At 57.0% G+C, this 22415-nt stretch overlaps 15 protein-coding genes across 15 annotated transcripts; 7 read left to right on the top strand and 8 right to left on the bottom strand.

Moving 5' to 3' along the window:
• Nucleotides 1-167: 167 nt before the first annotated feature.
• On the bottom strand, nucleotides 168-578 carry KRP23_12578 (LYR motif-containing protein 4; the record flags this gene model as incomplete). Its single annotated transcript, XM_067883212.1, has 3 exons — nucleotides 168-267; nucleotides 333-436; nucleotides 531-578. The coding sequence occupies 3 exons, from the start codon at nucleotides 576-578 to the stop codon at nucleotides 168-170; spliced, it is 252 nt and encodes an 83-aa protein (XP_067739486.1).
• Nucleotides 579-744: 166 nt separating this feature from the next.
• On the top strand, nucleotides 745-1035 carry KRP23_12577 (uncharacterized protein; the record flags this gene model as incomplete). The annotated part of the gene is made up of 1 exon (XM_067883211.1): nucleotides 745-1035. The coding sequence occupies one exon, from the start codon at nucleotides 745-747 to the stop codon at nucleotides 1033-1035; it is 291 nt and encodes a 96-aa protein (XP_067739485.1).
• A 227-nt stretch (nucleotides 1036-1262) lies between these two features.
• KRP23_12576 (Serine carboxypeptidase-like 47) lies at nucleotides 1263-3061 on the bottom strand (the record flags this gene model as incomplete). The annotated part of the gene is made up of 2 exons (XM_067883210.1): nucleotides 1263-2510; nucleotides 2687-3061. 2 exons carry the CDS (start codon nucleotides 3059-3061, stop codon nucleotides 1263-1265), a joined length of 1623 nt encoding a protein of 540 aa, XP_067739484.1.
• Nucleotides 3062-3369: 308 nt separating this feature from the next.
• Nucleotides 3370-4441, bottom strand: KRP23_12575 (Exosome complex component RRP43; the record flags this gene model as incomplete). Its single annotated transcript, XM_067883209.1, has 4 exons — nucleotides 3370-3638; nucleotides 3731-3930; nucleotides 4000-4105; nucleotides 4168-4441. The coding sequence occupies 4 exons, from the start codon at nucleotides 4439-4441 to the stop codon at nucleotides 3370-3372; spliced, it is 849 nt and encodes a 282-aa protein (XP_067739483.1).
• A 207-nt stretch (nucleotides 4442-4648) lies between these two features.
• KRP23_12574 (Reticulocyte-binding protein 2-like protein a) lies at nucleotides 4649-7339 on the top strand (the record flags this gene model as incomplete). The annotated part of the gene is made up of 1 exon (XM_067883208.1): nucleotides 4649-7339. One exon carries the CDS (start codon nucleotides 4649-4651, stop codon nucleotides 7337-7339), a length of 2691 nt encoding a protein of 896 aa, XP_067739482.1.
• Nucleotides 7340-7523: 184 nt separating this feature from the next.
• KRP23_12573 (Store-operated calcium entry regulator STIMATE) lies at nucleotides 7524-8246 on the top strand (the record flags this gene model as incomplete). Its single annotated transcript, XM_067883207.1, has 1 exon — nucleotides 7524-8246. The coding sequence occupies one exon, from the start codon at nucleotides 7524-7526 to the stop codon at nucleotides 8244-8246; it is 723 nt and encodes a 240-aa protein (XP_067739481.1).
• Nucleotides 8247-8397: 151 nt separating this feature from the next.
• KRP23_12572 (Translation initiation factor eIF-2B subunit gamma) lies at nucleotides 8398-9357 on the bottom strand (the record flags this gene model as incomplete). The annotated part of the gene is made up of 1 exon (XM_067883206.1): nucleotides 8398-9357. One exon carries the CDS (start codon nucleotides 9355-9357, stop codon nucleotides 8398-8400), a length of 960 nt encoding a protein of 319 aa, XP_067739480.1.
• Nucleotides 9358-9471: 114 nt separating this feature from the next.
• Nucleotides 9472-11458, top strand: KRP23_12571 (Intraflagellar transport protein 46-like protein; the record flags this gene model as incomplete). Its single annotated transcript, XM_067883205.1, has 8 exons — nucleotides 9472-9486; nucleotides 9552-9575; nucleotides 9639-9682; nucleotides 9748-9785; nucleotides 9873-10069; nucleotides 10133-10657; nucleotides 10763-10867; nucleotides 10943-11458. The coding sequence occupies 8 exons, from the start codon at nucleotides 9472-9474 to the stop codon at nucleotides 11456-11458; spliced, it is 1464 nt and encodes a 487-aa protein (XP_067739479.1).
• A 74-nt stretch (nucleotides 11459-11532) lies between these two features.
• On the bottom strand, nucleotides 11533-12279 carry KRP23_12570 (uncharacterized protein; the record flags this gene model as incomplete). The annotated part of the gene is made up of 2 exons (XM_067883203.1): nucleotides 11533-11643; nucleotides 11719-12279. The coding sequence occupies 2 exons, from the start codon at nucleotides 12277-12279 to the stop codon at nucleotides 11533-11535; spliced, it is 672 nt and encodes a 223-aa protein (XP_067739478.1).
• A 118-nt stretch (nucleotides 12280-12397) lies between these two features.
• KRP23_12569 (uncharacterized protein) lies at nucleotides 12398-12712 on the bottom strand (the record flags this gene model as incomplete). Its single annotated transcript, XM_067883202.1, has 1 exon — nucleotides 12398-12712. The coding sequence occupies one exon, from the start codon at nucleotides 12710-12712 to the stop codon at nucleotides 12398-12400; it is 315 nt and encodes a 104-aa protein (XP_067739477.1).
• Nucleotides 12713-13730: 1018 nt separating this feature from the next.
• KRP23_12568 (uncharacterized protein) lies at nucleotides 13731-14186 on the top strand (the record flags this gene model as incomplete). The annotated part of the gene is made up of 1 exon (XM_067883201.1): nucleotides 13731-14186. The coding sequence occupies one exon, from the start codon at nucleotides 13731-13733 to the stop codon at nucleotides 14184-14186; it is 456 nt and encodes a 151-aa protein (XP_067739476.1).
• Nucleotides 14187-15881: 1695 nt separating this feature from the next.
• Nucleotides 15882-16922, top strand: KRP23_12567 (uncharacterized protein; the record flags this gene model as incomplete). The annotated part of the gene is made up of 1 exon (XM_067883200.1): nucleotides 15882-16922. One exon carries the CDS (start codon nucleotides 15882-15884, stop codon nucleotides 16920-16922), a length of 1041 nt encoding a protein of 346 aa, XP_067739475.1.
• A 269-nt stretch (nucleotides 16923-17191) lies between these two features.
• On the bottom strand, nucleotides 17192-17917 carry KRP23_12566 (Temptin; the record flags this gene model as incomplete). Its single annotated transcript, XM_067883199.1, has 1 exon — nucleotides 17192-17917. The coding sequence occupies one exon, from the start codon at nucleotides 17915-17917 to the stop codon at nucleotides 17192-17194; it is 726 nt and encodes a 241-aa protein (XP_067739474.1).
• A 1720-nt stretch (nucleotides 17918-19637) lies between these two features.
• KRP23_12565 (uncharacterized protein) lies at nucleotides 19638-20522 on the top strand (the record flags this gene model as incomplete). Its single annotated transcript, XM_067883198.1, has 1 exon — nucleotides 19638-20522. The coding sequence occupies one exon, from the start codon at nucleotides 19638-19640 to the stop codon at nucleotides 20520-20522; it is 885 nt and encodes a 294-aa protein (XP_067739473.1).
• Nucleotides 20523-20879: 357 nt separating this feature from the next.
• On the bottom strand, nucleotides 20880-21521 carry KRP23_12564 (Temptin; the record flags this gene model as incomplete). Its single annotated transcript, XM_067883197.1, has 1 exon — nucleotides 20880-21521. The coding sequence occupies one exon, from the start codon at nucleotides 21519-21521 to the stop codon at nucleotides 20880-20882; it is 642 nt and encodes a 213-aa protein (XP_067739472.1).
• Nucleotides 21522-22415: the final 894 nt, after the last annotated feature.

The following is a 22415-nucleotide window of genomic DNA, read 5'->3' as shown; positions in this document are numbered from 1 at the left end:
GAGCAAAGCAGTCATCTTTGTAGAGCTACCTTCAACCAAGAAGCTGGATAAGCCCCAGAAAGCTGCAGCCACCAACAAACTGAGGGAGTCAACCTAGCCCAAGCTGAGACGGGTGTTGGCTCTAAAAGGTGTTCGTCACCTCCTCTATTTCCGCATAAGTAGTGACTCTACATGCGATGGTAGTCTGGACTAGAGAAGGTGGACGTCAAGTGTTCCGCCTGCACTTGCACTGTCTCCAGCTGCGTCTCCGCCAGTCGCAACAGGAACCTGCCCACCACAGCAACTTGTGAGGTTCAATACACCACACTGACAACCAACATCATCTTCTATACGTGATCCTCTCGATGTTGGTCACGTCCCGTGCCTCGTCGAACTCGTGGCGCAGACGACGCCGCACGTAGTTGGTGCGGTCGCGCGTCGGCATTTTTCCGGCCGCCTGCAAGCAGAACCCACACAAAAGAACACCACCACAACCGTCAGCGTCTCCTCTATCCAACAGTGTATAGCAATACAGATCTGCTGCCACGCACGCGGTAGATCGCGCGGTACAAACGCAGTGCCTCTGCTCGTGTCGCCATCTCTCAAAAACTCAAAATGCGCACTTATAAACCACATCAACTACTGTAAACCACACCGACTAGTGTAAACTACACAAATGATCTTCGTATCCATGTCACGGTAGTCTCCACGATGCTGCGCACCATTCGCCAAGTGACAGCTCGCTCGCCGCTCTCCTTCCGCGCCATGTCGACCGCCGTCGATAAGAAGTTCTACATCCTGCGCTATGAGTACGTGGGCGACATCCTGGACCGCCGCGGACCGTTCCGTGCCGAGCACCTGGAGCGCGCCGTGAACGCCAAGAAGGACGGCCACGTGGTCATGGGCGGCGCGCTCGTCAACCCACCGGACGCCGGCGTCTTCATCTTCAACGTGGCGGACAAGACGCTTATCGAAGACTTCGCCAAGGCCGACCCCTACGTGCTCAACGACCTCGTGACGTCCTACTCCATCCGCGAGTGGACGGTCGTCGTCTGAACGAGGACGCAAAGCGTTCATCTAATGTAGCCATCTTGCTGCTATAACCACCAAGTCAACGCTACATTGCTGTCTGTATCCACCCTGGTGGGTGTGCGGCCTTTATTTCACTTGCAAAAGCGGTGGTGCTGTATGTACAACCTGCTGTCGCCCCACTGCCGTCAAAACGCAGTGGAGGAAGGAGGCGCCAGCGTCTTCTAGGGGTCTTATTGTTGTATGTGAGGGGGCTACGGGGACAGCGTGAGGAAGGGCTCGTTGTTCACGAAGCGCCGCATCATGTCCAGCGACGCCTCTGGCTGGTCTGTGGGTACCAAGTGACCCGAGTTCAGCACCACCACGTAGCTCATGTTGCCTGCCGACTTGGCCAACCCCGCCACTCGGCCGTCTACCATCCATGGCTGCCGCTTTGCGACGCGATACTTGGTTGTGTCTTTCCACGCGAGCCGGTCGATGATGCGCCCGATGCCCAAGTTGTTGCATAACGAGCCGTCCATGTTGCCGGCGTAGAAGAGGAACTTGTAGTTGTCCAGCAGATCGCGGAACACGTCGATCGGGACATCCTGCATCTCGTCCTGCAGCAAATGACGCACAAGTGCCGGAGCGGACGGTGAAGTGCCGTAGGTCGACCCGTCCACCGACAACCAAGGTGTTCCTGGAGGCACGTTCAGCGCTCGACGTACTCCGTCGTCGTTGAAGTAGCTCGACAGCAGCGTACTCAGATCCGAGAAGGTGTTGCCCGTTTGGCGGATGTCATAAATAAACGGGTTCCCTGCGGCCTCGTAGATCTTCTGCGTGACGGATTGGCAGACCCGGAAGGCGTCCACATCGCGCCCTTGTCGGTGCAGCTCCTCACATACACTGATCTGCGCGTTCGCGTCTTCATATTGCTGTGAATCGATGAGCCCCAACGCGATTGCGAAGTCTGGTACCGAGCGGGTCTGTAGCACGGGCCACATATCTCCGTTGCCAATTGCTACACCCGTCAGATTGATAGCCATGTCGTCCTCGTCCAGAGCGCCGCTGTTCATGACGTGGATGTAGTGCGAGATCGACGGCGCGTACTTGCCCGCGTAGGATTCTCCGCACACGTAGAGCGGGTTGTGCTTGTACTCCGGGTGGCGTCTGAAGAACCCCTGCAAGCCGCGATAGAGTTGTTCAGCGGCTTCATCCTGTGTATTCACGTGCCCGACGTCATCTCGTACTGACGAGTATCCTGTTCCCACAGGTTGGTCGAAGAACAGCATGTGGCCAATATTCGTCCACGAATGGACGTGCGGGATGAGCTTCCGCTCCTTGGTGAGACGATACGGACCCATTTCCGCGAGCAACCCCGTCATGGACGACGCGCCAGGTCCGCCATTGAGCCACAGTAGCAGCGGTGTCCGGTCGTCGATCTGCATGGGCGCACGGGTCTCGAAGAACCAGTAGAACAGCTTGCCTGCGTTGGGCGAGTTCACTCCGACCAGGCCTGCAAACTATTCACATACCACACATAATAGTCGAGGCACGGGCCGTCCATAAGTCTCAGCACGAGTAACACAACCACGCATATGAGCGCGAGCGGCCAGAACGGCCACAACACCGACAGGAACACGCCACACGTCGTGTCGCTCCTCAAAAGCACAAAAAAGCTCTTTGCTGGGCGACGCACCTGCTTCTCCAATGGCGCCCCGAAGCCCGGCAGGAACAGTACGCCGTCGTCTGTTGAGCTTTCCGTCCTGCTATCCTTCACCTCTGTATCCCTCAGAGCAGAGCCCTCAACATCCATTCCCTGCTGTGGGCCGGACACCGCCGCGCCCTGCACTGTCGTGGAGAGCGTCGCACCGCCGATGATATATACGGCCATGGCCACTAGCAGCCCGACCACGGTTGCAGTGCGCACCATGCGCGGCGTGACGCTCGTGGGGAAGATCGCTGAGCTGCGGACGCGTCGAGGCGCGTGCGCGCGCGTCTCGCGCACGGCGGATCCGGCCACAGACGCCACGGAGCTGGCCGGCGACTGCCACAGCGGCGTGCCCTCGTTCATGGGTGGCTCTCTCTCTCTCTCTCTGCTGCTGCGTGACTCGCCTCTCGTGTTGGAATGGAGTGGTTGCGTCCAGAGCGCAGCTCTGCTTCCGAGTTCTGCTTCGGATCTTTTTCTGCGAGTAGCACTTTAGAGAGCTGTTATCAGATTTGAACTGCGAGAACTAATACAAGTTCAAGTTGATAATATGTGGTAGGTTATGCGGTTACGCATCTTCTTTCGCTTAATTTCGAAGCAAAGGTGAAATATGATACATTGTGATGAGTGGAGGGTATATGGAGATGCAGTTTATGCTGTAGTGCGGGGCCTATCTAAATGGATGCGTCCACCAGCTTCGCCATAGTCGAGGTGCTCCGCTTGGCGATTTGCATGCACTGCTGCATCACGCTGGGCGCCACGATGGACCCGCCGGCCTTGTACACGCCGCAGAGCTGGCCATTGGTGCTGTATGAGAGACTGAAGACGGCGCTCGCGAGGTCCTCCTCGTCGCTCGTGGGGTCGATCAGCACCGTGCCGTCCACCACGGCGAAGGTCGTGGCGTACGCGCTGTGCTCCACGCGCAGCGGCGTGGCGTCTCCGTCTGTAAAAAAACAAACACAAAAGGGAGGGGAAAATACCGACATTAGTGCCCAGCAGGAGTCTTCATGGTGTCCTGGCCAATAGGACGAATACCTTCCACAATGGACACCACGTTGTCGGCCTCGTTGATAGAAGTGGCGGGCAGCTTCAACGTCTTGAGCGCCGCCATGACCGACGTGAGCGCCGCGTCCAGCACATTGCCGTCATGGTCCACACAGTAAACGTCCACCATGAGCTTCCACGCCGCCTGGCCACTGACGATGCCCAGGTTCTCCATCTCCACCACGCGCGAGCTAACCACCAACACCAACACCATTAATATCAAACTCCTTCATCCCTCAATATCACTGCACTCCACTAACCCGACGATGATCCTGGTCAGCTGACTGCCGATGCTTTGCGATTCCTCGGACGGCCGTCCCACCGTGAACCGGTTTGAGCACAGCGGCGACAAGTGCACCTGGACAGCTGCCATCCCTCCACATTAGCCCCCAGCGTCTAGAAACCAATGCAATTTTAAGGCCACGTACCGATTTCCCCCTGGTCGGGTGTGGCCACCGCGGGCGTACCCACAGCCAACTTTATGGCCGTCAGCACCGACGTCTTGCCGAGCTTCACGAGGCTCGAGCTGGCGGCCGTGTGCACCACGTTCGTCTGCAGCTGCACGGCGCGCGCGGCCTCAATCGTGCGCGAGTCAGGCCGCACCTCGTTGGTCAGACACTTGCGCATGTACTCGGCCGGGAAAAGCTTCCGGTACATGTCGGCGCTGAACGAGAGCGCCACCTCGGCGCCGTTGGTCGCCATCCTGTCCTGAAATGTAGGAGCCACCGCTTTTTGTAGGTTTATCTATATTATGTCCTAGCTGTATAGGTGCTATACTAGATTTGGCGCCAATCAAATATATGAAAATCCGAAGACGATGTTCACTTGGTTATTGTATGTTTTCGCTAAATATCGACAGCCGAGGCGAGGATGTAAGTGCGCCATTTCTTGTCAAGCAGTTCCCTTGCGATGCCGCCCAAGACCCGCAAGCGCGGGCGCGCCCTGCAGCAGGAGACGACGCCCGTCAAGACGCAGAAGAAGGAGCAGACGGTGGACGTCAAAACGCAGGAGACCAAGCACGAGGAGGCCATCCGCACGGCCGTCGCCAGCGCCTGGGGCATGTCCAACGACCGCTATATGCGCAGGAAGAAGCGCGAGTACCTACACGAGAAACTGGCCGCCCAAGCTGCGCTCAAGACCGTCCAGAAAGAGCACGAGACGAAAGAGCAGGCCGCAGAACAGAAGCAGGAGGCAGGACAGGAGCAGGAGCAGGAGCAGGAGCAGGAGCAGGAGCAGGAGCAGGAGCAGGAGCAGGAGCAGGAGCAGGAGCAGGAGCAGGAGCAGGAGACAGAACAGGACGAGGACGAAGTGTGGGACGAAGAGCGGGACAAACAGGACGCTGCTGAGCAGAACATGACGCCGGAGGCCATGTTCCCTGAGAGGAAGGAGGAGTCTGAAGTGGTTGTAGAAGAGGCTGTGGTGGCTGAGGAGGAGGTCGAGGTGGAGGTTGAGGACAAGAGTGCGGTGCCGGAGCCCTTGTCTCCTGCTATAGCGTCGGTGCACTCTCCCTTGGAGACGATTAGCCAGCAGCATCAGTCGTCGGCTATTGAGCCGACACCGGAGAAGAGCGCTCCGCTGTTAGGTATCGCCAGCAAGCCGAAGAAGAGCGTGGCGAGGGGAATTGCACAGAGCAGCTCGTCGGCGTCGACGCGGAAACGCATGATTTCGTTCTCTCCGGAGCGCGCGCCGCGACCAGAGAACAGGGCGCTGGCGCTGAAGAAGCTGGAGAAGAACCTCAAGACGAACGAAAAGCTGCAGCAGCGCCTGAAGGCACCCACGCCTGTGAAGGCGCCCACGCCGTCTAGGATGTCATCTCCTGCTACCGCGACGCAGGCACGACGACCGATCATCTTTACCAGTCCACAGGCGCGTCGGCCGGTGACATTTTCAAGTCCACAGGCACGTAGACCCACGACGTTCGCGAGCCCATCACCTCGACGACCGATCTTCCACCAGAGCCCGTACACTGCGTCCTGCTCGCTCCCGCTCAGCCAGACGGAGGAACTAGATTACGATGAGATACAGAAGGGGCAACATGAGGAGAAGGACGTATCGTTGGCGGAAGTCGCACATCTCGACTTCAAACCTTGTGTTGCTGTGGAGGAAGAAGCTGCTGTAGAAGGTGACGGTGAAGTCGTGCACTGCGCAGAAGAGGATGGTGGTGTGATCATGCACTCACAGGACGAGGTGTGCCTCTCTCAGGAGTTTGTAGCCAGCCACGACGGCGAGCTCGCACCGCTGTCACAAGAAAGCATGACCTCGCTCGCTGAAGGAAACACACCAGCGGCGCATACAGAATCGTCGACCAGTGCCTTCACAAGTACCTCGGTGATTGGCGATGTTGGACTATTCAACTGCGAGGCAGACGTGGAGTACACGGGAGGCGTTTACGGTGAAGGCACAGACGGGAAAGTGACTGCTGCAGTGATCAACGGACAAAAGGTAGCCTTGAAGCGTGCTAAGCCGCATGAAGGATTCCCAGAGCACGAGGCTAAGCGCCGCGCCGCTCTCGAACTGCACTACTTACGCCGGGTGCGCCACATGAAGGGGTTCCTGCAGTGTCTTGGTCTGTGTGACGCCATCGAGCACACCTGCATCGCACTGGAGGTGATGGACTGCAAGCTGAGCGACTATTTAAGAAGATACGGCGTCAACTCGGGCGGGTCCAAGCGCCGCCGCTATACTCTGTCGTTTGACGACACAAAGGCGATGCTGAAGCAGATCTGTTTGCCAATGATAACGCTGCACGAAGCTGTCAATGTCGCGCACGGCGACCTGGCGTGCCGGAATATTCTCATGCGCACTCCTCCGGAAGGCTACGAGCAAAGTTGGGAGCCCGATATCAAGCTGTCTGACTTCGGCCGCATCAAGCTCCCAGCTGATGAGCCCAAAATCCTCGACAGCTCGTTCAGCTTCCACAAGAACTGCGACGTTGGCGCCTTCGGACGCGAAATCCTGTACCGGTTGCTGGTCGGGGAGATTGTGCCGAAGGAGTACGTGGAAACTCGCAGTCTTCACAAGCTGCTGCAGGACGTGACCGTGACGCAAGTGCCTGATGCCGCAAAAGATCGGTTAGGTCCGTACTACAACTTGTTCATGCGCTGCACTGGGTGGGGAGTACGTCCGACGTTCCGCGAGGTCTACGAGCACCTGGACGACTTGGAGTACTTCGAGACGACCGAGAATGGCCTTTTCCCACTAAAGCCAATAGGCAGCACTGACGCATCCTTCATGTCCCCCGTGGCGGAAGGCAGTCGTCACAAGACTCCGACGTCCAGCGCCTCCAGAGCGCACAAGCGCGATACCCCAACGGGCCACCGTCCTGCAGGGCCCAAGTCGCGTCTGTTCGTTACCAAGAGCTCCACCGAGGCACCCGTTCAGGGACCTAACAAACCTGTGAATTGGCTCAAGACGCGCTCGGTGGGAGTGCAACGCACCGTTGTCCAGCAGGTATTAACACCCACCGCCGCGCGTCCCCTGCTTATCAAGAAGAAGCGGAAGACGCCGCCATCAGCAGGCGCCGGTGCATCTCGTCGCTCTCTTCAAATTCTGAACCAAATCCAGCATAGAACGACTGAAAAGGGCCGCAAGTCAACATGAAGCAATGATCTCATGTAAGCAGCGCAACAGTGATGAATAAAATCCCAGCAAGTGAACGAGGCGTTCCGAGATGATGGCCATCCGGAGTGATTAGCTGCGACGAGTCGGGCGCCGATATCTTTGTGAAGAGACGCGATCATTTGAAGATCAACCAGTGCACAATTGATCTCGACACAAAGCAGAGATGCCCTTGCCGGAGCTCGCGGAGGAGGATGTGGCCCAGTGCGAGCTGTTCTCGAACGCGGCATCGTATGCCATCCAGCTGCTGCTGGGGGTGATCGCCTTCGCGACGCTGGGGTACAAGCGGCACGTCGAGCGGCCCCGACGGCCGCTGCAGATTTGGTTCATGGACGTCGGCAAGCAGATGATCGGCGCTTCGACCGGCCATTTCATCAACCTGGGCGTGTCCGTTCAGATGCCGCCCGTGACGGACGAGTGCGCGTGGTACTTCCTCAACTTCCTCAGCGACTGCACGCTCGGCATGATGGTGAGTCTGGCATTCCTCCGTTTGCAGCAGGAGATGGCCTTTGCGATGAATTGGGTCAACATCCAGGAGAGCGGTGAGTACGGTAACCCGCCGTCGTATCGGGTGTGGCTGTTGCAATTGTCCGCGTGGCTGGTGATCATCATCTTCTCCAAGGCCATCGTCGTGTCCGTCATGATCGCGGCGGCGACGCCTCTAGGGCTGTTTGGTGAACTGCTCTTCCACTCGCTGCGCGGGTATCCGTTCGCAGAGCTGCTGTTGGTGATGATCGTGTGTCCAAGTTTCCTGAATGTAGTGCAGTTCTGGATCCAAGACAGCTTCCTCAAGCGGGACGTGAGCGTGCTGCCCACGGCGTACGCGCGCTTCCGCCATTCGTTCGAAGAGTCTTTACAGACCAACCTGCTGACCCATTCGCACGAATAGGTGCGGGTGGATAGCAGCGATAAAGAAACAAATGAAAGTAGCGGCCGGAGGCGGCCACCATGTGCTTAAATCTTCTAGCAGATGCACCTTCATTTACTTATTGGTCCTGGCCACTCCAGCTAAGCTGCACTGCCGGAAGATGAGCGGCCCCCTAGTTGGAGATCGAGCCCGAGCGCTTAATACGCAGTCGCGAGCCGACCTCTTCGTCCATGGCTCGGTATGCCGGGATGGTGTCAGCGCGCTCGCAGTAGGCGTTCGGGGGCAGCACGTAGGCAAAGCAGCGCACGAGGTCTTCGGGGTCGTGTTTCTCCTCGGCGAGCGACAGAGACGCCGCGAGATCCTGCTTGCTCCTGGCCTTGTCGCGCACACTCTCGGGTAGCGCGTCCGCTCCGCGGAACTGCCGACGTACGAGGTGGGGCACGAGGTCGGCCTTAATGCTGGCAATGTACCTCTTCTCCTGCAGCAGGTCCAGCACCCAGTGCGAGAAGAAGTAGAAGTGGCCGTCGTACAGGTCCGTGTGCAGCACGAAGTTGCTGCGGCGCTTAAGCAGGCTCTTGGCCACGTACAGCTCCTCGTTCATGTGCACGGCCTGGGACACGAGCACCACGCGGTTCTCCTCGTGCTCCACGAGTGCGATGCAGTCCGTCATGTCTTTGTCCCGTCGGGGCTTCTCTCCCTTGAGTCTGTGGGCGGGCATCTCCTGACGTAGCAGCATCGTGACGCTGGCGTCGTGGATGCGGTGGAAGTCGGCCACGTTGTGCAGCACCACGTCCGTCACGAGGTCTCCGGCCAGCACGATGAAGTCGCGCTTGATGCGATCGGCCACCTGTCGCAGCGCGTCGGCCGTCTCCGTGTTGTCCGCCACCTCGCACAGCTCCACGTGGATCTTGCCGTCGAACTCGCGCGTCACGTAGTCCTGGATGGCCGGCAGCAGGTCCGGCACCGTGAGCACCAGCACCTCGGTGAAGCCAGAGGTCTCCAGCAGGTGCAGCTGGTACCACAGCAGCGGCTTGTCATTGGCGGGCAGCAGCGCCTTGGGCGTCTCCTCTGTGAGCGGGTACAGGCGGATGCCGCGGCCACCGGCCAGTATGATGGCCTGGAACTCGGCCATCGTAAAATATCGGGAATGACAGGACGTGGAACTGACCTGTGAAATACTATAACACGTTTGGGAGGTGGGACTATTTTTCCTGGACACAGCTTTCGAGCGACTTTTCAAGATCCGATGAGCGACTCGGAGGTGCGTGGTGGTGACCTGCTGGATGGAGAGAGTTGCTGATGGTGTGTGGTGCTTTGTGTTTGCAGGAGAAGGTGCTGCTGCATGATGAGGTGCGGGAAATTGCAGCGGGTTGAGGCTCCACTGTGGTTTGACTGGGATGTTGCTGCCTAAAGAGTATGGACGAGGTGCACGAGTTGGAAGGCGCCATGCAAGTGAGGTAGGTGGGCAATGCATAGCATTTAGTAGGACTGGCGCTGACTGGTTGAGGTGGTGTGCTGACAGTGTGGACTCCGCTGCGTCTTCGCCCATGAAACGACGATGTACGTGACAATTCGACTTTTTTACAGCTTGCTAATGGGGTTTAACTTGTCCCTGTCGTGTTGGTTTGCGTTGGAGCGTATGTCCAGTGCGTGTTGGTTCGAGTAGCAGTGAAGGTGATGGAGACGTGAGCAATGATAGCAGCAGTGAGGAAGATTTTCCTGACCGCCCGGACACCCGCAACGGTGGGGCATCAATGGGTGCGTTTGAGTCTGTCGGAGCGGAGGAGAGCTCGGACGATGACTCGGATGGGCCGCCTGAGATCCCGGGAAGTCCCATTGCACAGGTTTCTTGGCTTAGTTTGCTGGTTGGACTGGTATTGGCGCTAAAATCTCGTTTTATGCGGTAGAAATTGCAAGCAGGAGGCGCAGATTTTGGAAGTGCCGTCGGTAGCTCCAGCTTTTCACCCGAGCGGTCAGACATAAAGGCTGCAGCCAGTTTTGATGGAGCGGATGAAGACGAATACGAAGCCAAAGAAGTGGAACAGCCGCGTGCGGCCGAATTCAACGCATCCAGCTCCTCCGAAGACGAGGAGGACAACGATGACGATAGAAAAACTCGTGATCGAAATCAGTTCCAGCTGCAGATGGAGCGTTCTGCATTAGGTCGGCCGAAGACCGCCGCAAAAGACCTCGAGAAATATCGAGATGTCGTGCCCAGTGACTTCTTTCAGCAGTTTGAAGGAGCGGCTACTCTTGCTGGTGCGAGTTCTCCACCCTCAACATTTACTGAAGATTCTGCGTCGAGACGAGATATCCCCAACAAGAATAGTGCACGGATTGCTAGCAAAAGTCGTGAAAGTGAGTTGGGCGAAGGAACGCACAAGCTGCAATACAAAGTGTCGGTGCCTCAACAAGTGGAAGAATTATTCAGCGTGAGTGGCCTATTCGCACCATTGCTCGGGTTGCTGATGTGAGATCTCGCTAGCACTCCGGGTAAGACACTGGCTGACTTTTCACGATGTGTGCACTGTTGATAGCTAACAGACGCTTACACGCCAGAAGAAATCGAAATTGAAACGCGGTTGGAGCCGTTCCTACCAGAATTTACCCCATCGGTGGGCTTGCCGTTTGACGGAATCAAGGTTAGTAGTTCCCCACCGCGCGTGTATTATACCTTTTGTGAATATTAATCCGTTCGCTACTTGTGCTTTGGCTAGATTTCGCGGCCAGACGGAAAAGAAGACAATATTGGCGTGGAGGTGCTGCGAGAACCGTCAGGAGAGACCAATGTTGCAGAGCTGGAGTTGCTCATGAAGGTGAGCATGACACATCACAACAAACTTCGTAGCAGAAGCGAGGCTGTACGAAGTATCGAGTGGGCAGCGCAGCGACCACAAGAGATCAATCAATGGATTGCAAGCGTTGAAAAAGTACAGAGGACAAAGCCTCTGGCGCAAGTGAACTACAAGCAGCCCATGCCGCCCCTCTCGCAGCTGATGGAGCTGTGGCCAGAGGAATTCGAGAACTTCCTAGCAGCTCGACATGCTGGTATCCCTGCGCTTTCCGAGCTGGATGTGAATTTGAAGGAGTTGGCGAAGATTAGCTGTGTTACGCTGGATATACCCGTCTACGAAGGGAATTGTGTGCAGTCATTGCATGTACTATTTTCCCTTTACCTTGAAATCCAAGCCTATGAACGAGACGCTCAGCGCCAGCAAGGTTTGCAACGATAGCCCACATTCTCGTCTCTCGTTATGGTTTTCTATGCGAGACAGCAGGCATTTGGGGGAAAGCAACGCCCATCGCTTTACACGTCCGCAAAGGTGCCTGGCCAAGGACGACTTGGTCGATCTGGGTTGTTGACCCGGTCCAACTTGTTGCAGACGGTGATATCAGTGGAAAAGAACGGGGTCTCGGTCTGCTCTCACAAAACAAACAGCACACGCAGTGAGCAATCCAGCCCTTCGAACGACGTCTGCCTAGCTGGGCGTACCGTTGGGCACTGGAAATTGAGCACATAGGGGCATTTCCTCACGACGTCTTCGCAGATGGACAGACAAGTACGATATCGACCCGATGAACCTTCCACGCAGGTCGTTTTGCTAGTCGTCGTAGCCGTTGAAGTTGCTGTCGTCGTGTAGTCGCACACGTCCGTGTTGTACTGCAGCTTGGTCGCGCCGCGGTCCGTCGTGACGGTCTGCGAGCCGCACTTCTGGAATTTGATGCTGCAGACCCAGTACTTGTACGCCTCGCGGCAGTCGTCGCAGCCGTAGACGCTGTACTTGGCATGGCAACCGAAGCGCTGCAACACGATGTCCACGTTCCGGTAGTAGAACTCTGCCTTCACATCGAAGCGCGCCCCCGTTGGGTCGTCGGCGTCGACCACCGCCATGTAGTCGACCATGGAGCAGAACGACAGCGAGTCCTTGGCGACGTACCTGCACATAGCATTCCCGGGCTCTTCCCCATCGGCCACCACGGAATCACCCCAACTCAGGCAGACTGCTGCGACCGCAAGAGCGTGGGGAACCAAGGACGACCAAGCCATTGCCATTGAGCGGCGGACTAAAATGAGCACGTCTTTCGCGGCACGAAACTGCTATTGGTGTCGAATTACTAGGTTATACTGTGATATTGTGGTTGGTCTACGGATCTGCTGTTGGTTCCTTGGGTTATTGCCGGTAGCGGGTGAGGCCCGGGGTGCGGTCTCCATTGACTTTGCGGTAGTGTGAGCGCAGCAGCGTCCCGAGCAGGAAGGTGAAGGGCGTGAGCACGGCCAGCACGAAGCGCACGAAGAGCGTCTCGCGCAGTGTGCGGTAGAGGTCCTTGGGCGGCTGCAGCGCGTTGAGCATCTTGGCTTTGTTTTGTGGGGAATGGTACGGGATGGAGCCGCTTGGTGGGGAATCGGCAAGTGGTGCTGAAAGTTGGCACCGCGTTATCTCGTTCTTTATTTTTCTAGATTTATATGTGGGACACTCTATCGGCATTTTGACAGCCACCAGAACCGAACCTACATTTCCTGGGCAGTAAAGCGTACCCGACTGGTGTGTGACACATCTTTTATACATATTGGTTTTAGTATTGGTAAATTTATTGTCGCGGTAAATGTGCTAATGCAACCGTCGGTACGGGTACAGCAGAGGCGTAAACCGGTGCCGGCTTTTCTGATTAGGGGCCTGGTCTCAGCATTGCAGTAGCTCGAAATGTACATTCATAGCTGATACCTGTGCGTTGGCTTGAAGGCGACATTCGTGTCCGCGCACTGTAGCTGCGGCGTGCCAGTACATGTAGCCGTTCGCTTTGGTCAGGGACGACAGCACTCTCGGGCTCCAGAAGCAAGACCATGCTAGAAAACAGAATTGCACAAATGCGGACGCGAAGTCGAGCTTGGCACTGCTCGATGACACAGGGCAGATTCGTCGGCATCGAGTACCAGTCGCAGCAAGCAAGACCCAGTAAAAGCGACCGAAGTTGGACTCAACTTTCGAGCTGCAGCGCTGGACGACCGAAATTCACTGTCCATCGACCGTGGCAGTTATTTAACTTCACGCGCTGTGAGCTGTAGCCTACAGTCTGAGGGGCACACCCTCAGACAATTGCTCGCAGGGAAGGACTCGTGCAGCATCCGACGGCTGGCGTTGTCGGCCCTAAACTCTGCGGCCATCCTGCCAGCGCTGCGTTTCACAAATCGAGCCTCGCTCCGGTCACGATCCATCAAGTGCAGCAGCTCCGTTCTGATGGTGCGGGCAGCGAGAGTCCACCCACCCACGTGTTGCTCTCGTCCACCACATGGTTGCGCCGCGCGATCGCGCGACTGTGATTCGCGCCATCCGCCTTCCGAGAAGCGGCGGCGGTAAAAGCCGTCGCAAAGCAGCCGATCGCCGTTCGGGTATCCGTAAAGTCTGGTCGCCACCGCCAGAACCGAACCTTGCCGAGCGCTGATCCGATCTGCAGTCCCCATTTCGCTTTACGACAGCTCAGACCAAGTCTTCCAGCCGTCGTAACATGCTGTCCACCGTTCAGATCGCCGTGGTCGCGGCCGCCGTGGCGGCGCACACTGCGAGCGCGTACTCGAGCTACATGGAGCTCATCCCCAACGGCGAGAATATCGGCAAGACGCTGGGCCACACCGACTCGGGCTACACGGACTTTGGCACGCTCTTCTCGGACGACGGCACCGACTGGGCCAAGGTGTGCACGCAGACGTGGCCCGGCGGCTCGGTCACGTGTGGTGAGGCCCTGGGCGACCCGTGCTGCACCTGGTCGTCCGGCGACCCGGACTACACGCTCACGGAGCCCAACACGGACGGCACCACATGCGCCTCCAGCTCCACGGCCACGAGCGCAGCCACCAGCACCGCCAGTAGCGCCGCTACCGAGACCACTAGCACGGCGGCCAGCGGCAGCAACTCGACGGACACGAGCACCACCGCGACGGAGGACGGTTCATACTGCGAGTAAGCAGGTATCCGGATTGGGGGCTCGTGCTAGACGGCGGGGTCGCCCCTCTCTAAGTATTGGGGACGAGCATTTAGATGTCGTCCGGAACTCTCACCGCTAGGAGTGCGATCAAACGTACGTGACAGCGGGTTGAATTTGAGCTGCTCGCCCTCTTTTGGTGTGTTAAACAAGTATAGTTACCATGCGTTTGAGCCTTTCGAACCTCTTGTCTTCGCTAAAGGTGGTTTAACGGAGAGGACACTTATACGAGTCTTTGCACTGGCATTTATATTGGGGCTGCGGGGACCGGGACCTTATTTCGCGAAGCTGAGCAGAAGACACATCGAATGCATCTCGGTGAACCCGAAGGGCGAAAGCGCCTGGATTCTAGCGGTTGTCCTATCCAAGGATATCGACTAGAACCCTGTGTGTTCACGGCAACATCCACACCGTCGTCGGACGCCTGGCGCGTGCATGCATGTGTGGGAGGAAGCCTGTATGCGTGGTGTTTATAGACAGTCAAAGCGCGAGGGTCCTTCCGCCGACCTTCAGGAAGAGAACACCGATGAGAGTTCGTTGACGACCGCGCAGCTTAACTATCAAGTTTCAGTCTTTAGTGTGGAGAACTGCGAGTTCCCCACAGAGCTGAAGGTTCTATCTCTCTGTCAATGTCAGAGTCTGGCATTGTCGATCTTGAACAGGTCATCGTGCGAGCATCAAAGACTCCAACGGTGTCCTACCGCAGAAAGGTTATCAATAAGGCAAAGCCTCCAGCGATACCAGGACTCCACAGCTCCTTAGCTAAACACAAATAGAGGACCTCTTACCCCCCGCTGATGCAGCGTGGAAACGAAACTCTTGCTTCATGATCTCCCATGACCGTCCTCCCTAGCGCATCTGAGAAGGCTGCGCTGCTCGAACTCCCTCTCCTCACGAACGGCTGAAGCGTATGGATACAGTAGTTCAAACATGCTTCGAGCTTAGTTGCAAACCCTTATTTCAGTTTAGCTGTCCTCGGTCAAACATTCGAAGTCGTGGCTACACAGCCCACCGGTAGAAATACATGTAACCGAGTGAGGTTCGGCAGACCATCTTGATATCCCGGAAACTCAAGTTACGGCATGCATGTGAGTTCAACAACCTCTCGCTTCGAAGTTTCTGGAGCAAAGTTTGGCGGCGGCGATTATCAAAACTTTGGAGCAGTGCAGATGTCGCGTTGAACTTCCCAGCACGAGGATGGTGAACGGCGTCTCTTGTACTGTTACAACGAGCCCTTCGCCTGGTTGATCTGCTCGCCCTCGCCAGAGGCGAGTGTTGCTTTTGAATTTTCGGACGACTATCATACTACACTACACGCATGAGCACATTCTGGTCTTGAAAGAAGCGAAGTGAATATCAAGATGGCCCACGACAGTCTATAATATAGTTATGGCGCCGGGATGACCCACTGGCAAGATGCCAACGAGGGGTCGGCTTCTCGAATCCCATCCGCTTCCAAGTCGCCGCGAGTTGCTGATTGTTGCATACAGGAAGCCTATGAAGTTGCGGCCCGAAATCCCATCCCGAGATAACACGAGCACACGTCGTGGCACGAGTCTCTGGGGAGGGACCACAGCAACCATGTGCATCATCACTGTACTCCAGCATACATTCGCCAGGCGTCCTGCAGTATTCACTTCGCAACGGACTCAAGAAGAGTACTTAAGTATTGACACCATGGTGCACGTAACTCGGAGCTTCTTGCGAGCCGTCACTTTCGCTGCACTCGTCGCGTGCGTCTCAATTTCGGACGCTAGCACCTTGACGCGAGAGCTTGGCCAGGCGACTTCTACATCTGCCTCCGCTTCTGCGTCTTCTGCGTTGGACACGTCGAGTAGTTCTGCAGCGACCAAGGCGCCCAAGTCGGAGACGTTCTCAGATCTGTCGGGGATGGGATCCAATGACGCAGGCACGGTGAAGCCGTACGCGGGTGGCAGCGAGAGCTCTAGTGACAGCAACGAGAGCGAGCAAACAGAGAGCAGTGCGGCCGCTTCGAAAACTAGTACCAAGAAGGAGGTGACCACTGCGTCCTCCAGCAGCGAGACGGAAAGCAGCTCGGTGTCTTCCTCCAGTAGCGATACGGAGGTCACCTCGTCTAGCGGTGACGAGACGGAGGGCAGTTCGACTACCTCCAGCAGCGAGACAGAAAGCAGCTCAGTGTCTTCCTTCAGTAGCGAAACGGAGGTCACCTCGTCTAGCGGTGACGAGACGGAGGGCAGTTCGACTACCTCCTCCAGCGGCGCGGGTGCAGGCAGCGCAGTAACTTCATCCAGTGATGAGACCGAGATAACCTCGTCCAGTGGTGAGACGGAAGGTAGCTCGGATTCCTCTGACAGTGGCGGCAAAACGAAGAAGGCCGGCGCTGAGTCGTCTAGCGGTGATGTTACGCAGACCACCTCGTCCTCAAGCGGCGACGTTACTCAAGGCGCGGCGTCTTCCAGTGGAAACGTTACACAGCAAGACGACGACGACGATGACAAAAACGCCGCCGCCAAGATGACCAAAACTCAGCGCAAGGCGGCAAAAGAGGAACGCCACAAGGCGCAGGCCGAGCGCAAGGCGAAGCGTGAAGCTCAAAAGAAAGAGTGGCGAAAGATTAAGGCGCAGCAGAAGGCCGAGCGGAAGGCTGCCAAGGAGAGAGTGTCATCTGACACCAGTGCCATCCAGGCATCCGCCGGCGGTTCTAGCAATTCGACCGACACCACTCAACAGGAGTAAATCGCTCCCGTATGAGCATCGATGGAATTGTTTCGTGCGTGAGCAGGCGAGTGTTGTAACTGAAGATGTAGTGTAGGGTGGCGAATGCGAATTGATTCACGATTTCACGTACACGCACTTCTAGGTGAATAACACGAGTCGCTTCTGTGCTCTGAGCTTCTTGTCTTTCGACATACTACAAGTATCAAGTTTGTTCACGACAACTACCTTCCTTACGGACATCAACACAATTCACCCTACACGTTGCTCAGAGAAGCAGATAGTCACGTTCAACGACGCAATCGGAACTGCCTGGCATCACCGTCATGTTCACCGTCGTGTTCACCGTCGTGTTCACCGCCGTGGTGCCGCCAATGGTGAGGCTTCACCTGGCAACCGCCCCGACGTGGGAACGAGTCGTCCGAGCTATCAGAATCCCCAGATGCCGACTCGGAATCGACCGGAGGATCGGTGACGGGAACAAGAGTTCCGGGGATGCTCGTAACTGGAGCCTCGGTCGTCACCGAAGGCACGTCGGTCGTTGGGGCTTCCTTTGTCACTGACGGGGTGTCGGTCGATGGTGCATCTGTTGAGGGGCCTTCTGTCTCTGCAGATCTGCTTGTAGTGGTCGAAGATGTGGAGCTGGTACCAGCGGATGAGCTATCAGACGCGCACACGGTGGCCTTGCCGGGGGTTGTCGTGAAAGCCGTCACCGTGTTATCCGGGGTGCTGCCCTTCTTCCACGTGCAGCACGGGTCACCAAAAGCAGCACCGTTCGTCATGGACGCGCCGGGGAACGTGGCGCCACAAAGCTCAGTGGTCCACGTGTGTCCGGCGGCAGCGAAAGCAGTAGCAAAGTCGGTGTACTGCGAGCTGTCCTTGTTCGGATGACCGAGCTCCTGCGAGAACGAGTCGCCGTTGGGGAGTTCCTTGAGGTAGATGGCGAGACCCGTGACGGAGTCGATTGTGGCAGCGACGATGAGGGCGGTGGCGGCGAAGACGATGCAGGACTTCATTGCGTTGTCCTGCCTTGGGTGCCCAAAAGCAAAAGGAGGAATGAATCCCTGCTCTGGTCTCGAACAGCACTCGCTTGAAAGCAGTTACCTCGAAGATGACAGCCATGCGTACAAACCCCGAAGGCAGCAAGGAACGCTGCGCTGTGGCTGTCGAGTGCTGAAAGGCGTCCAGCTCATAATGCCCTGGCAGTTGCTGTTGCGGTGGATCGTTCCCTGGTACGCGTACACCACCGGATTTTGGTGGGCTGTTCTCAAGCGCTTGAACTCAGGTTTCAGAACGAGACGTTGTCGTAGCTGATGCCGCCTCTGAACGCATTGCCATCGTGGAATCTGGTTTGCCGCGGTAAAATTGATTCCTGCTCTGCGGTAGGTAGGCAAGCGAAATCCTTCGGATGCGTCGCCACCGAGTACAACTTGAATGTCTCCATCGTGGTGGCAGTCGCTGAGAAGTTGGATCATGCGTAGTACCGAGGAGCTTGCGCGGGTTATTCTTTCGTGGCGAACGCAGGCACCGTCGTTTCCGTGACCTTTAATGACGCTGTTCGTCATGCTTGAGCCGGGACACAAGTACTTCCTGTAGGTGGTGGCGAGGGGGTCTCGAGCTGCAGTTTTCTATTGAGGAAGCTTGTGGAATTTCGTTTTTTAAAAGTAAATCGCTGTTGTTTTGTGTTGTGCTAGATATGATACGTAGCCAGCACCAAGTGCTGCAGATCCAACGAGGGGGTACCAGTGCATTGACATTAGCGATCACTTCGCCAAGACCAAGACACGACCTGCGTCAAACGGAGTCCAGCACGGCATCCATGAAAGATAAACATGGTACTCTCGAGGACTCAGGGTTCTTAATCTTCGTTAGTCTCGCACCGACAGCTCTTTAGTCGGTGCAAAGGCCACCGAAAGATTAGTCTGCGTTGGCTGAACAAAGTTAGTTGGTGAAGGAAGATACGCGTCAAGCCTTCGCGAAGTATTCAAACTGTCGGTGGAATTGCTACACCAACACTTGCTTAGACCGAAGATGTCGTCGTATACCCCACGACTCCGACAGCGTTGTTGACTCACCACTGTGCTTAACGAAAGACTGCTTCCTGTCAACCTGCCGATTCTCAAGCGAAGCAAATGTCATCAGTAAAAGGGAAAAGGGGAATACCCTGCGGATTCCAACCTTGCCCGTCCTTACATGCTTGCGGCGGCTTAACCACACTGTGAAGGGCGATTCGGTTGCCAAGGCTGTCCAAGCTCCAATTAACACGTTAGAAATTTCGACCATAAACCGTCGCGTCGTCCCCTCATGGACCACCATTAGCAACACGGAGATAGGGATCGCTCTGCGATCTGCCTTCTGGTGGTCCGTTGAATTGGGAATCGCGAGTCGAAAATCACTCCGGGAACGGCATCCGTGAGGCATTCCAGGCAACATCCAGAGGCGTGCGCCCTGTCACTCGACCTTGCTCCGCGCAGAAACTCCTGCCGCTCGATAGTCCCATCGTGCTTGAGCTCCCAACGTCTTGGATCGAGGCGCTCGCTGGCGGGTTCTCAACGACGTCCCCATCCGATGCCCTATCCGTAGCAGCACCATCGGACTGACGACTTGGCTTTGCAGTTCGATGCGAGCGAGCAACCAAAACGAGGCGAGCTTGGGCCGTTGTCATTCTGCAATTTGCTTCGCACCACCAAACAGCCAGCTTTCCAGTCTCCCTCACCTTTTCCAATCACTACAGCCATGAAGACGTACGCTGGACTCGCTGCTTCGGCCCTGATCGTGGCCGCCACGATGGACTCTGCCATGGGCATGAGCACGTACCTGCAGGAGCTCCCGAACGGCAGCTCGTTCGCGCAGGCGCTGGGCCACCCGGACAACGACAGCTCTCAGTTCACCAAGTTCGGTACGGCGTTCGGTGCCGTGTCCCACACGTGGTCGGCAGAGTTCTGCAAGGCCACTTTCCCCGGCGCGTCGATGACGAACGGTGCTGCTTTCGGTGACCCGTGTTGCACGTGGAAGAAGGGCGGCACCCCGGACTTCACGGTGACGGCTTTCACGACGACGCCTGGCAAGGCTACGGTGTGCGCTTCGGGTGGCGGCAGCGCCGCGGCTGGTGGCAGCACTGCTGCGTCTGGTGCGTCGACGCCTTCGGCTGCTGGTTCGTCTGCCGAGACTCCTTCTACATCGAGCGGTTCGAGCGCCGAGACTCCTTCTACATCGAGCGGTTCGAGCGCCGAGACTCCTTCCACTGAGACGCAGTCGAGCGGTTCTTCGGACACTACGGAGAGCTCCGGCTCGTCGGGCACGACTGAGAGCTCTGGTTCGTCGGGCACGACTGAGAGCTCCGGATCATCTACCGACACACAGAGCTCTGGTTCCTCGGTGTCGCAGTTCACGCCTTCGACGGAGGCCCCTGCCACGAGCACGGGTGGCTCGGGCGGCTGGAGCACACCGGCGACCAGCACGGGTGGATCCAGCGCGGAGACGCCTTCCACTGGCAGCTGGGGCACACCGGCGACAAGCACGGGTGGATCTAGCGCGGAGACGCCTTCCACTGGCGGCTGGAGCACCCCCACAACGGGCGGTGGTTGCGCTGCCAAGGTCACCCGCAAGTTCCGTCACTAAGCGGTTGAAGCTTTCAAGATATCGGTTGTTCGAGCTATCATAGTTCGTCGAGAGTCGATCCATTTTAATGGTGTGTGTCGTCAATAGAGAACAAGAGAAAGAGTCTCTGAGACGTTGTTCCGTAGGCGTTGTCGTAATAGACAGACATTAAACTTTTTCATCTATTGCTGGAAGTATTTGGCGATCTAGGCGTTACCTTACCCACCACGGATTCACATTTTATGCATTTGGTGAAAGAGTTGCTTTCCAAGACAAGATGGTCTAACCAACATGCTTTTCTCCATTATTTTTCAGCTACAAGAGCACCTGTCGCTTTCTACAATATGGTACTTCTACGTAACATTTAGTGGTGGGGGTTTAGTGGCGGAAGCGACGGTAGCTCTGTGCAGCATTGTCAGACTGGACGCCGCAGCCTCCCGACGACGGGGTCGCCGTTGCGGGGGCGTCAGTTGATGCCGGAACAGTTGTCGTTGCTGGAGGATCCGTGTAAGCAGGTGAGTCGGTAGTGACTGGGGTGTCCGTCGATGGAGGAGCGGTGGCGCTTGGGGTCTCAGCGGAAGTGGGGGCGTTTGTCGTAGGAGCTTCCGTAGCAGGAGCCTCCGTAGTTGCCGAAGCCTCGGTTGACGTTGAGCTCTTGGTGTCTGACGTTGAAGCACACACGGTGGCCTTGCCGGGGGTTGTCGTGAAAGCCGTCACCGTGTTATCCGGGGCGTCGCCCTTCTTCCACGTGCAGCACGGGTCACCAAAAGCAGCACCGTTCGTCATGGACGCGCCGGGGAACGTGGCGCCACAAAGCTCAGTGGTCCACGTGTGTCCGGCGGCAGCGAAAGCAGTAGCAAAGTCGGTGTACTGCGAGCTGTCCTTGTTCGGATGACCGAGCTCCTGCGAGAACGAGTCGCCGTTGGGAAGTTCCTTGAGGTAGATGGCGAGACCCGTGACGGAGTCGATTGTGGCAGCGACGATGAGGGCGGTGGCGGCGACGACGATGCAGGACTTCATTGTGAAGAAGCTGAATGGGACCAGGCAAATTGGATAGTGATCTTTGCTCGCCCAAAGCCCCCCGACGCCCGCTTCAGATCTAGTCGCTACGAAAACCGCTTTGCACACCGTGCACCGCCTCGAAAAAGATTGTTGGTCGAGGACAAGTCTGAACGCAGCTCCCTTGCTCCACGAGTCGCAGAAATCCTCTTCCGGCCTCATTCCAGAGCGGTTATCTGCCAGACCAACGGAACAACCAGTGAAAGGCAGATATCCAGCCGTGCGAGTCCAGCGCACGACACTTCCGAACAGTTGAGACTCGTCGTTGTCGTTGGTTGATTGAGACTTGCACCCGTGTTGAAGCGGTGCCGTTAGCCTTGATCCGTTTTCGGTGAGAGCGGCTGGTTCGTGGCACCACCACCTTTGCGGCCGAAAGGCATCACGGCTCAACTGGCCATTTTCGAGTCAACGTGTACCCCCACCTGAACCAGGGGCCTGACAATGACAATGGCTGAGGTACTCGCGAGCCATCAACAATGGCAAGAACTCGCTTTACGGCAACATATGCGCGCTACGCACCCGAGCAGCCGCTAGCTTGCTGTCAGTTAATGGCCTGACCACCAGAACGGAGACTTTCGCTCAGTCGACAGGCTGACCAGATGCCCCGGGGGAACGGAGACTCGTCAGCCGCTGCAAGTGCGATAGCACCAGATTCCGTTGGTTCGGGCACGGACGACAAGCTCCAACCAGGCCAAAGGCAGCCTCGCGTGCGTCCCCCCACATGGCCACCCAAGCATCCATCCAACCTTTACCGCACCTCCCTACAGTCGCACCACCAGCTTCACACGAACAGTTCAATACCCGATGGCGGCCACCGCAAGAAACACCCACCGATCTCGCGGTGCAACGCGTGCA

The sequence above is a fragment of the Phytophthora ramorum genome, assembly GCF_020800215.1.
Source record: "Phytophthora ramorum isolate Pr-102 chromosome Unknown Phyram_PR-102_s0015, whole genome shotgun sequence".
NCBI classification, from domain to species: Eukaryota; Oomycota; class Peronosporomycetes; order Peronosporales; family Peronosporaceae; genus Phytophthora; species Phytophthora ramorum.
This window is presented reverse-complemented; position numbering and strand designations above follow the sequence as displayed.